This window comes from Lutra lutra, chromosome 14, assembly GCF_902655055.1.
Source record: "Lutra lutra chromosome 14, mLutLut1.2, whole genome shotgun sequence".
NCBI lineage: Eukaryota > Metazoa > Chordata > Mammalia > Carnivora > Mustelidae > Lutra > Lutra lutra.
This window is the reverse complement of record NC_062291.1, coordinates 60,489,163-60,501,466: the sequence shown is the minus strand read 5'-3', so window position 1 is coordinate 60,501,466 and position 12,304 is coordinate 60,489,163. Positions and strand designations below refer to the sequence as shown.

The 12,304-nt window shown below is 39.7% G+C and overlaps 1 protein-coding gene across 3 annotated transcripts in view; it reads left to right on the top strand.

The window, feature by feature from the left end:
* The first annotated feature begins 5,311 nt into the window (after positions 1-5,311).
* CWF19L1 (CWF19 like cell cycle control factor 1) overlaps positions 5,312-12,304 on the top strand; it is a 31,227-nt gene continuing 24,234 nt past the window's right edge. Inside the window, exons 1-4 of one of the 3 annotated variants that reach the window (XM_047702738.1) lie at positions 5,312-5,531; positions 8,977-9,061; positions 9,871-9,949; positions 10,712-10,813. In XM_047702738.1, the coding sequence (XP_047558694.1) occupies positions 5,509-5,531; positions 8,977-9,061; positions 9,871-9,949; positions 10,712-10,813 (289 nt within the window). In that variant the 5' untranslated portion in view covers positions 5,312-5,508. Of the gene's footprint in view, positions 5,577-8,976; positions 9,062-9,870; positions 9,950-10,711; positions 10,814-12,304 lie in introns of all 3 variants that reach the window. The other 2 variants (XM_047702739.1, XM_047702740.1) reach the window with 2 other exon arrangements.

Sequence of the window (12,304 nt, the reverse complement as noted above, 5' to 3'; positions counted from 1 at the left end):
TGTTTTTCAGATTTCACATAAGTGAGATCACACAATATTTGTCTTTTTCTGACTTATTTCACGTAGCGTAATACCCTTGTGCTTCATGTTAACGCAAATGGCAGGATTTCCTTCTTTTTTCATTGTAAATATATACACCACATTTTCTTCATTCATCAATGGACACTTAGGTTGTTCTCATGTATTGGCTATCATGAATAATGCTGCTGTGAATGTGGGGTTGCGGATACCTCATTATGATTTCATTTCCTTTGGATATATACCCAGAAATGGGATTGCTGGATTATATGATAGTTCTGTTTTTAATTTCCTGAAGAAGCTTCATGCTGTTTTCCATAGTGGCTGTAACCAATTTGCATTCTCATCAGCAGTGCACAGGGTTCACTTTTCTCCACATCTTCAACAGTTACATCAGGGATCATAACCTGAGCCAAAGGGAGACGCTTAATGACTGAGCCACCCAGGCATCCCTAAAAAAGATCTCTTATCTTTTTGATAATTGCCATTCTCACAGGTGTGAGGTGATAACTGTGGTTTTGATTTGCATTTGGTGATGACTGGTGATGCTGAGCACCTTTTCATGTGTGTATTGGCCATTGGTAGTCTTTGGAAAAATGTCTAATTGGGGCCTTTGCCCATTTAAAAAAATCAGATTATTTGCTTTTTTGCTGTTGAGTTGTTTGAGTTCCATTTATATTTTGGATATTAACCCCCTATCCTATAGAGAGTTTGCAGATACTTTCTACCATTCCATAGGTTGCATTTTCATTTTCTTGGTTGTTCCTTTTGGTGTGCAGAGGCTTGTTTGTTTTATGTAGTCCCACTTGTTAATGTTTGTTTTTGTTGCTTGTGCTTTTAGTGTCATATCCAAAAAATTCTTACCAAGACCAATGTCAAAGTACTTCCTGTTTCTTCTAGGAATTACAGTTCCAGATCTTATATTCAGTCTTTAATCCATTTTGAATTAATGCTTGTGAGTGGTGTAAAATAGGGGTTCAGTTTCATTCTTTTACATGTGAATATCCAATTTTCCTAATACCATTTAATACCTAATTTCCATTTCCATTACATTGAAGAGACTGTCCTTTCCCCACTGAGTATTCTTGGCTCCTTTGTCAAATATTAGTTGTCTGTATATGCATGGGTTTATTTCTGGGCTCTTGATTCTGCTCCATTGGTCTATGTATCTGTTCTTACATTAGTTCTATACTGTTTTGAATACTATTGCTTTATAACATAGTTTATTTTTATTTTTTTTTTAAAGATTTTTTATTTATTTATTTGACAGAGAGAGATCACAAGTAGACAGAGAGGCAGGCAGAGAGAGAGAGAGAGGGAAGCAGGCTTCTCGCCGAGCAGAGAGCCCAATGCGGGACTCGATCCCAGGACCCTGAGATCATGACCTGAGCCGAAGGCAGCAGCTTAACCCACTGAGCCACCCAGGCACCCTATAACATAGTTTAAATCAGGAAGTGTGATACTTCAAGCTTTGTTCTACTTTCTCAAGATTGCTTTGGCTATTTGGGTCTTTTGTGGTTCCATACAATTTTCAGGATTGTTTTTTCTATTTCTTTTCTTTCTTTTTTTTTTTTTTTTTTTGAAGATTTTATTTATTTATTTTTTTATTTTATTTTTTTTTTTTAAGATTTTATTTATTTATTTGACAGAGAGAAATCACAAGTAGGCAGAGAGGCAGGCAGAGAGAGAGGAGGAAGCAGGCTCCCTGCTGAGCAGAAAGCCCGATTCGGGGCTCGAACCCAGGACCTGGGATCATGACCTGAGCCGAAGGCAGCGGCTTAACCCACTGAGCCACCCAGGCGCCCCAAGTATCTTTTTTGTTTTTGATGCTATTATAAATGGGATTGTTTTCTTTATTTTTCAGATAGTTTGTTAGTAGTGTATACAAACACAACTGGTTTTTATATGTTGATTTTTTATCCTGCAACTTTACTGAATTCAATTATTAGCTCTGTTTTTGTTTTTTTGTTTTGTTTTGTTTTTTGGGGGGTGGCGTATTTAGGATTTTTTATATATAAGATGATGTCATCTGAACAGAGACAGTGTTTTGCTTCTTCCTTTCCAATATGGATGCCTTTTATTTCTTTTTCTTGCCTACTTGTTCTGGGTAGAACTTCTGGTAGTGGGCACCCTTGTCTTAGAGGAAAAGCCTTCATCCTTTCACCGCTGAGTAGGATGTCAGTTGTGGATTTGTCATATATCATCTTTATTATATTGAGGTACATTTCTTCTATGCACACTTTGTTGAGAATTTTTTTTTTTTAATCATGATAGGATGCTGAATTTTGTCAAATGTTTTCTTTACACCTATTGAGATGATTGTATGATTTTTATCTTTCATTCTATAAATGAGATTTATTGCATTTATTGATTTTGGTATGTTGAAACATCCCTACATCCCAGGGACAAGTCCCACTTGATCATGGCATGTGATCCTTTTATTTTATTTTTTAATTTTTTAATTTTTTTTTTAAGATTTTATTTATTTATTTGAGAGAGAGACAGTGAGAGAGAGCATGAGCAAGGAGAAGGTCAGAGAGAGAAGCAGACTCCCGCGGAGCTGGGAGCCCGATGTGGGACTCGATTCTGGGACTCCAGGATCATGACCTGAGCCGAAGGCAGTCGTCCAACCAACTGAGCCACCCAGGCGTCCCCATGTGATCCTTTTAACATGCTGTTGAATTCAGTTTGCCAGTAACTTGCTGAGAATTTTATATCTATATTCATCAGGGATATTGGTCTGTGGTTTTCTTATAGTATCCTTATCTGGCTGGCTTTGGTTTTGGGTAACGCTGACCTTATATAATGAGTCTGGGAGTGTTCCTTCCTCTTCAGTTTTTGGAAGAGTTTGAGAAAGATTGGCATTAATTCTTTAAATGTTCAGTAGAATTCAGTGAAATAATCTGATCCTGGGATTTCTTTTTTGGGAGTTTTTTGATTACTGATTCAAACTCCTTACTCTTTATTGGTCTGTTCAGATTTTCTATTTCTTTTCGATTCAGTCTTGTTAAGTTTTATGTTTCTAGAAACCTATCCATTTCTTCTTGGTTGTCCAATTTATTGGTATATAATTATTTACAGTGATCTGTTATGATCAGATATACAGATAACACAGAAATACAGATATTTCTGTGGTATCAGTTGAAATGCCTCCTTTTTCATTGATAATTTCATTTATTTGAGTCATCTCTTTTTTGATTAGTTTAGCTAAAGGTTTGTCAATTTCATCTTTTTCAAAAACCAACTTTTAGTTTTGTTGATCTTTTCTATTGTTTTCCTATTCTCTGTTTTACTTATTTCTGCTGTAATCTTTATTATATCCTGCCTTCTGCTAATTTTGGGCTTAGTTTATTCTTATTTTTTCTTATTCTTTCTTATTTCTTATTCTTTGATGTGTAATGTTGAGTTGTTTATCTGAGACCTTTATTTTTTAATATAGACATTTACAGTTATCAATTTTCCTCTTAGAACTGCTTTTGTTGCATTCCATAAGTTTGGTGTGTTGTGTTTCTATTTTCCTTTGTCCCAAGATTTTTTAAATTTTTCTTTGTGATTTCTTCTTTGGTCTATTAGTTGTTCAGGAGTGTGTTGTTTAATTTCTATGTATTTTTTAACTTTCTAGTTTTCTTCCTTATTTCTTATTGAATTCTAGTTTTGTACCATTGTGGTTGAAAAGATACTCGATATAATTTCTATGTACTTGATTTTTTTGAGATTGTTTTGTGGCCCAACATTCTATTCTGGAGGAATTTTCCATACACTTGTGAAGAATGTGTATTTTAAAACCAGACTTCTTAGCATGCATCAAAACCCCTATTTCTTTCATTTTTTTCCAGTTTCATTTTCTATTACTCTGACACACTGTCTTCAGCTATCTTGAGCTAGCTTAAATTCACATGGATGAGCTTTCTTTCCATAAGCTTTATATTTCAGAGTAGATTTAGATTTATAAGAGTTGGAAAGAGGGGCACCTGGGTGGCTCAGTGGGTTAAGCCTCTGCCTTGGCTCAGGTCATGATCTCAGGGTACTGGGATCGAGTCCCGCATCAGGTTCTCTGCTCAGCAGGGAGCCTTGCTTCCTCCTCTCTCTCTGCCTGCCTCTCTGCCTACTTCTGATCTCTCTCTATCAAATAAATTAAAAATTAGAAAAAAAAAATAAAAAAAAAAGAGTTGGAAAGATAATACAGACTTCCACTGATGAATTTCCATATTTTACTATTGTTTCCTCTTCCTGAAGGGATTACCTGCCCATGTTTGGCAAATTTCTACTCCTTTATATTCAGTCTTGATTTCTATTTGTGGGCTGTGCTGGATTGCCCCCAAAGTAGAAAAAAACACAAGCTTTGTGTGCTATCAAAGCAGGGACATTAATAACTAATGAGATAGGGAATTTAACATTTCCCTCCAAAGTGAGGGAAACCAGAATTTTGTGGTTCTTCTTTAAACTTATTTATGTTTTAGTTAATTTCTAATTCCGTGGCTAACCTTAGTGAATTTTCCCTCCCCCTCAGTTGTCCGAAACCCCTTTGTTTCCATTTCCTTATATACTGTTATATACTGTTGTCTCCTATAAATTGGACTGAATTCCTCCAAAAAGCCAATGTCATGAAAAACAAAACCAAAAAGGTAGGTGGGCTGTTGTAGATTTAAAAAGACTAGAGAGAGAACTGAATACAAGCGTGAAACTCAATTGTATCCGGAATTAAAACAAGCTCCAGGTATTTAAAAAAACGGGGGGGGGCACAAATGGAGAACTTTATCTTTTTTTTTTTTTAATTTTATTTATTTTTTTGTCAGAGAGAGAGAGAGAGAGAGAGTGCACAAGTAGGCGAAGTGGCAGGGAGAGGCAGAGAGAGAAGCAGGCTCCCCGCTGAGCAAGGAGCCCGATGTGGGGCTCAATCCCAGGACACTGGGATCATGACCTGAGCCGAAGGCAGCAGCTCAACCCACTAAGCCACCCAGGTGCCCTACAAATGGAGAACTTTAAATATGGATGTGTATTAGATGATATTATTGAACTTATTAATTTTTTTAGATGTGTTAATAGTATTCCTTATTCTCAGGAAATGCACTCTGAGGTATTCTTGACATCTGCAATTTACTTTCAAATGATGCAGTGAGAATAACAGTGCTGTGCACCTTTAAGGAGCGGGAGTCTATCTTTGCCCACTGGACTTATATGGTTAGGTTAGGACCCAACATGGTGTCGAGAACTTTCTAGAAGCTCCATAACTTCAATTGCTCCGAAGTAAAACGTCGTAATTGGAATCATTTTCCCATTACCCCTTCCTTCCTCTACTGCTCTTCTATTCTTCTTGGAGGCGAAGTCATCTGAGAGAGGCTTCTGTCCCTCGGCGCTCTCCGTAGATAACCGAACCTTCATTGGCTGGGTGCACTGACGTCTTAGTGTGGTGCTGCCGCGTTTTTCAGAGGAGCTTGGATTCAGAGTCCCGGTTTTGGGTGGTCGACCTAATCCCGGCTGCTGGAACAAATGGCTCAGAAACCGCTGCGTCTGTGAGTGACCATAACTCAGAAACGCAAGTGCGCGCGCACGTATGGGTGCGTGCGGGCGCGAGTGTATGCTGGCCGGGGGCTCTCTCGTGCCTGGAAGAGAGGGGAAAAGGCGGGGGTGGGAGCGTGGTGGCGGCTCGTGAGCTCCGATCCCGTCTTAGCTCGGCCGGAGCCGGTCTCCTTTCGCTTCCGAGAGGGGACTCTTGGAGACACACGCTGGGAGAGGCGGAAGCGTCCAGCGTCAGGCCTCCATTTTAGGCTATCCTGGACCCTGATACCTTTCTCCTTTACTTTTCCCCACACCCCACTTATGTATTGATGAAAATAAGTTGCCGTGGGCTCCGCTGGTGGGTCCTTGTCAGTTGTGAACAGACGAGCTAGATAGTTCTCCTGCGCAGGCGCACTTTTTTGGGAGGAGGAGGCGCTGGAGTGAAGCTACACCATCCATCGGTGCATCCATGGACCCGTTGAACAAATATTTATTGAACAGTTGCAGTGTACCAGGCATTGTGCTAGACACTGCACAGATGGAGTTCCTGCCTTAATGGAGCTCAGAGTCTTGAGTAGATATTAATCAAAGAATCCAGATTAATGTAAAATTATGGTGGTGATAAATGTCGGGAAGAAAAGCTTCACGGTTCTGGAAGAGAGTATAAAAGGGGATTTGGCTTATTATGAGGAATCAGGAGAGGGAGGATTGAGCCTTGGTTAATTTTTTTGTCTTTATTCTAAAGTCATCGAAATGTTTAAGAATTCCTTGGCAGGATCAGATTTTTCTTTTGGAAAGCGATTCTGGCTGCAGTGTGAGAACAAATTAAAGCCAAAGAAGTGGGCAGCTAGGATTGGGTAGAGTGATGGCAGAAGCAAAGTGCTGGGATTCAGGGCTTATTAAGGAGATGAAATTAACAGGGCTTGGAGATGGTTTGGCTGTGAGAAGGAGTTGGCACTGTGGGGTCCAAAATTTCTGCCCCTCATTGGGAAAGGAAACACTGGAAAAGGGCCTATTTGGGGAGATGATGGACTTTGAGATGTCCTGTGATGTACAAACTGGATGATGGCTCTCTGAGAAGCAATTATAATTCCATGTGACAACTTCTATGATAGAGGGAGCACCTGGAATTGGTGATTGATAGGGACTGGAGGACTTCCTAGAGGAGGTGGTGCTCCTAGTAAATAAACCTAGTAGTTTATTACAGAGCTTCTCTGAGATGCTCTATGGGTTTCTGAAGTTTGAGAAGAAAGTGACTTTCTGAGCCAGTTAAGAGGGCTTTAGAGATGTCCTCGGCCTTGAAGGATGGGAAAAAACTGGATTCAGGGTGGGTAGGGTCAGGCTGTTAGGAGAGGTATGGCAGAGGCAGAGAATGATCAGATTGACAGTAGGAGAAGTTTCTGTTACGGAAACTTGGAGAAAGCCCTGGGGAGAGGGACCAAAGACTTGTGGAAGCCTGTGGCTCTGCAGGCAGTGGAGTTCTCTTAATGTTTTTGAGGAAAGAACATTAAATTTTTGGCTTTATATAGGATAGTTAGGAAGAAGAGTAGGCATTAGAGGAAATAAATGTAAGCGCACTCCCTATGTTATATCCAGTACCTGATTCATTAGATCTTTGGCTGATGCTGCCTCATCACAGGACTCTCCGTGGCTCTGCCTCAGCGTATCCTCCATTCTTCCCTCCTCCCTCATTTCTCTCTCTACTTCTCCAGTTCAAATTGTGTTCATGTGCTCAAAATTCTAAATTTTTCATCATTTCTCTCCTTCACATCTTCATTCAATATTGCCCCTTTGCTGATATTTTTGCTTATAGTTACTTGTTTCTCCAGACCATCTTACACTGTTACTGAAATGAACGTTTTTTTTTTTAAAAAATACAGATTTTACTTATTTATTTTATTATTATAAAATTATATTATATTATATTATATTATTATTATTTATTTTGACAGAGATCACAAGCAGGCAGAGAGAGAGAGAGAGAGAGAGAGAGAGAGAGGAGGAAGCAGGCTCCCTATGGAGCAGAGAGCCCGATGCCGGGCTCGATCCCAGAACCCTGGGATCACGACCTGAGCCGAAGACAGAGGCTTTAACCCACTGACCCACCCAGGTGCCCTGAAGTGAACTTTTTAAAACATATTACTAGCCAGCTTGAAAATGTTCAGTGATTTGGACATGCCAGAAAGACGTAGTGGCCGAACAGTAAGAACTGTAATATTTCAAGATGAGTTCAAAGACATTAAGAAATGGTATGAGAGGGACACCTGGGTGGCTCAGCGGGTTAAGCCTCTGCCTTTGGCCCGGGTCATGATCTCAGGGTCCTGGGATGGAGCCCCACATCCGGTTCTCTGCTCAGCGGGGAGCTTGCTTCCCCCTTTCTCTCTGCCTGTCTCTCTGCCTGCTTGTGATCTCTGTCTGTCAAATAAATTATATATAAATATATATAAATTATATATATAAATAAATTTTTATATATATTATATATATATATATATAATATATATATAAAAGAAATGGTATGAGAAATAGAAAACCGTGGAAGTCAGAATTCTAAAAACTCAGAAATGAGTTGATAAAACAAGTTACTTTACAACTTAGGGCCAGTCTGTCTTGCAAACCTCAGCTCTGGCCACTTTCTGCCTCTCTGCCCCTTAACAATTTACACATATCTCCTATTGTAGCCTTTTTCATGTACATGTTTATTAGAGTATCTCCCCTTCCCTGATCGTAAACTTTTTGAGGTTTGAACTGAGTCTTTTTTTTTTTTTTTAAAGATTTTATTTATTTATTTGACAGAGAGATCACAAGTAGGCAGAGAAGCAGGCAGAGAGAGAGGAGGAAGCAGGCTCCCTGCTGAGCAGAGAGCCCGATGCGGGGCTCGATCCCAGGACTCTGAGATCATGACCTGAGCCGAAGGCAGCGGCTTAACCCACTGAGCCACCCAGGCGCCCCTGAACTGAGTCTTTATCCTCTTTGTACTCCTAGCGTGTTCTTAGCCTGCTACTGGGTGTATTGCCTTAGCATATTATAGGTGTCTGGTACGTCATTTTTGGGTGGATGGTTGATAGTGGCAGTGGAAAGGAGAAGGGTGGAATGAATGTGAAAGATGTTTGGAAAAGGGGATTGATGAGCCTTGATGACTGGATAGGGGATTTTTGACTCTTGGCGACCAAGTGGACAATACAGCCATTTACAAAGCTTGGGAAGTGAGGAGAAGAAACTGCTTTGATTTGCTGCTTGATTTGGTTCGATAAGTTAACCTGTAGTTGTGGCGAGTAGAAGGTTTTAGTGACTTTTAGGTGGAGCTGCTCCATGGTAAGTAATAGTTCTGAACCTCTCTGGTAACCTCAGAGAGACTGGGTCACATATTCACCAGATCCGGGAAGGCTAGTGTGTATGAAACCCAGCAGGCCCATTCATGTTTCCTGAATTGCCTTAACATGTATCTCTTGTTCGCAGCTTGGCTTGTGGAGATGTTGAAGGAAAGTTTGATGTTTTGTTCAACAGAGTTCGAGCAATTCAGAAGAAAAGTGGAAACTTTGATGTAAGACATTTCCTGTTACTGAATCTAATTTTACTGTTACTGTCAAATGTACTAAAATAGAGTTTGGACTCCTTTATTCCTTTCTCGACGGAACACACATGCTCCTTTTTTGTGAGACTGAGTTCCTTTTGTGAGCATAGGAACTTAGTAGCTGTGGAATGGTAGGGAAGGGGAGACTTCTTTACCTTTTAATACTTTTTGAATTTGCATCTAATTACTTTCTTACTGTGCACAAAACTGAAAACAGAGGAGCAAAACCTCCGTAGGTGATTCTAAGCCCTGGGTTTGGGAACCGCAAATGTATTCCATGAGTGTATGGTATGGATTAAGTCAGATAACATGTGCAAATGCTTTGCTAACTCAAGAGCCTTATATAAATGTTATGTAGGATCGCCACCTAGACTCTAAACCCCTAGCAAACAGAAGAGTATTCTAGGTTAAAGATGGAGTAAAGACAATGGCAGGAAGTGTGTTTTTTTGCCCTGTATCTCTGAGGGTATCTAATACTCAATGTCTTGTGTTTCGAGAGAGATTCTTGGAAGTAGATTTCTCCATTTTTCCCTGACCCCCACTTCTCCGTCCCAACTGAAATCTGATGGCCAGTGAGCCAAAATTCAGTGATTTGTAGAATCAGATCAACTACCACAGTTGTTGCCGAAGAATTATGTGTTGCGAGTCTGCAGATTGATGAAGGAAAAACACCTACTTTGAGGCCATTAAGTAGAATAATTAGCTGAATTATGTTTCTATCTATTATGTACTATTTGATAAAAAAAATCTCATATATCTGTTTAAAAAACTCATTTTAGCTGCTGTTGTGTGTAGGAAATTTCTTTGGCTCCACTCCAGATGCTGAATGGGAGGAGTATAAAACTGGCATCAAGAAAGGTATAGAAATTATTTTTATTTAACAAATGATTTCTAACAAAGTTGCAAGGTTACATAATTCCTGCTGGGTTCTTTTCACACATACTAGTTATTTAAGAATTTCCCTTGGAGCTCCTCATTGAGCTGGGAAGGATGCCTGTGCATCTAAATGTTCACATTTTGAATTTGGTTGGATTTGGTTTAGGAAAAGAATTCTCAGGGTGCCTGGGTGGCTCAGTCAGTTGAGTGTCCAACTCTTGATTTAAACTCGGGTCATGATCTCAGGGTTGTGAGATCGAGCCCTGCTTTGAGCTCTGTGCTCAATGGGGAGTCTGCTTGAGGCTTCTCTCTTTCTCTCTCTTTCTCTCTGCCTTTTCCCTCACTCATGCTCATGTGCACACACTCTCTCTCTCCTTCAAATAAATAAATAAATCTTAAAAAAAAAATTCTCTTCTAAGTAGGCAGGAATTGAAGAAATTCAACCACAAGTATCCTTTCCTTTTTCCAGTTTGAGTGGTTTTTTTTTTTAATGAAGTTCTTTATGGTCTCTGTTTTCCTTACTATACATTAACCATCCTCTTAGATGTCATTTCATCAACTAGTGATAATATTAAATAGTCAGGCCATGGGTGGGGTAGGATATCCTAAGTGGTGAGCACATTCCACAAATAGGATTGCAGATTCATTACTTTTGCTATGATTATTTTTCCTATGGGGAAATATTTCTTAAATTCCAAAGCAGATCTGGTAACTGTATGTTGTCATATCTGTTTCTCTCACCAGTTCCTATTCAGACGTATGTACTGGGTGCTAATAACCAGGAAACAGTAAAATACTTCCAAGATGCTGATGGGTGTGAGTTAGCTGAAAACATTACATATCTGGGTAAGTTTGTATTTTTTGTGTTTGAAATTCACATAATAAAGTGTCCCAGGAATCAGCCTCCTGGGAAATTTGTGGCTCGATTCTTCTGCCATTACTGTTGAGAGAATGGGGTTCTTTCCCAAAGTCTTTGTCTATACCCTTAAGACTCTGGCATTTTTTTCCTTTGTAGTCTTCCCCAACTTTCCCCAATCTCCTTGCACTCCCATGACCCAGTATATACTCCTGCAGCCAACCAGAGGAATCAACTATTTGACTACAGTATAGGGAGTACTTAAGGTATAAATTTTGTTGAAAAAAATTCCGTGTATGTGGTCTCACCATGTAACATTGCTAGATATATACAGCCTGTTTGTTAGAATCCTAACTAGCTATAGCTGTGTGTCTCACTAAGCTTTTGGAAATTCAAGTATTCAGTGCTGATCCTCACATTTTTCCCTCCCTTTGTTCTTTCTTAGGTTCCTGGTCCACTTTTTAATTTCAGGTTAAAGTTGTTCCCTCTTTAGCCCCCTGAATCTCTTTTAGTGGTTCTTTTTAATGTCTGCCCATTTAAAAAAGCACTGTCAGATTTTGTTTTTGTTTTCCCCTCATGGGCTGTCAGTCTATGGCTTCTTATTTTTGTCTAAAATGAGTCCACTGCTCTTCCCATTTCCTCTTTCTTGGTCTCTTACTTCTCCTGAAAGCCTCTACAATTCTTTGCTGTCTGTGTCCTCCCCATCCTTCCCCCCCATAGTCCATCTTGGCCTTTAGTCTCTGCATCTGGCTGGGGCTCTTATGTAAGCAATCTTACTCATCTTGCTTCAATCACACAGGGCACATTTAGGCAAAAAATTGATGGACAGATTTTTGTTTGTTGTTTTTAACCATTGTTACGAGATACATCTTTTGAAATCCTTCTGTTGTATATCTTAACAAAGGTCTGACTTGTGGCAGTTCTTGTAGTAGTTATTAGATTTGGATTAAGATCGCTGCTGTGGATATTTATGGTAGCTGTTTTGCCATATGAATTTAGTGCCAGGAGTGGAGAGACCGTGGAGGTATTTGGGTTATTTCTGTAAAAGGTATTTTTTTGAGATCCAGTAGGAGGAGCCAACAATGAACTTGATAGTGAACATGTGATAGTGAGCTTGAAGTGTTGGCAGACCGTCCAACATATAGTTGGAAGTGATCTTTCTAGAGTGTATCTTTCAAGGTCAATGTGGAGGAGTAGGCTTTGGGGAGTTGGTCCCATAAACATGAAAAACAAAGCTGAGTAGGATCAAATTGTTTCAGAGGAAATATAATGAGAAGGGAAGCACCACTCTGTGGTGTGGGCAAATATCTTCATTGAGGGAGTAGGCAAAGAGAGCTGAAAATGATTAGAACAGTGTTGGGAGAGGTAAAGATATCAAGTTCATAGACTCTAAATGAAGAGAGACTGGTTCTCGAGACCAGGAGAGGCCATTGGCAGTTAGTTACAGGGTGATTCATGACCTGTAAGAGAATGGCGGGAGA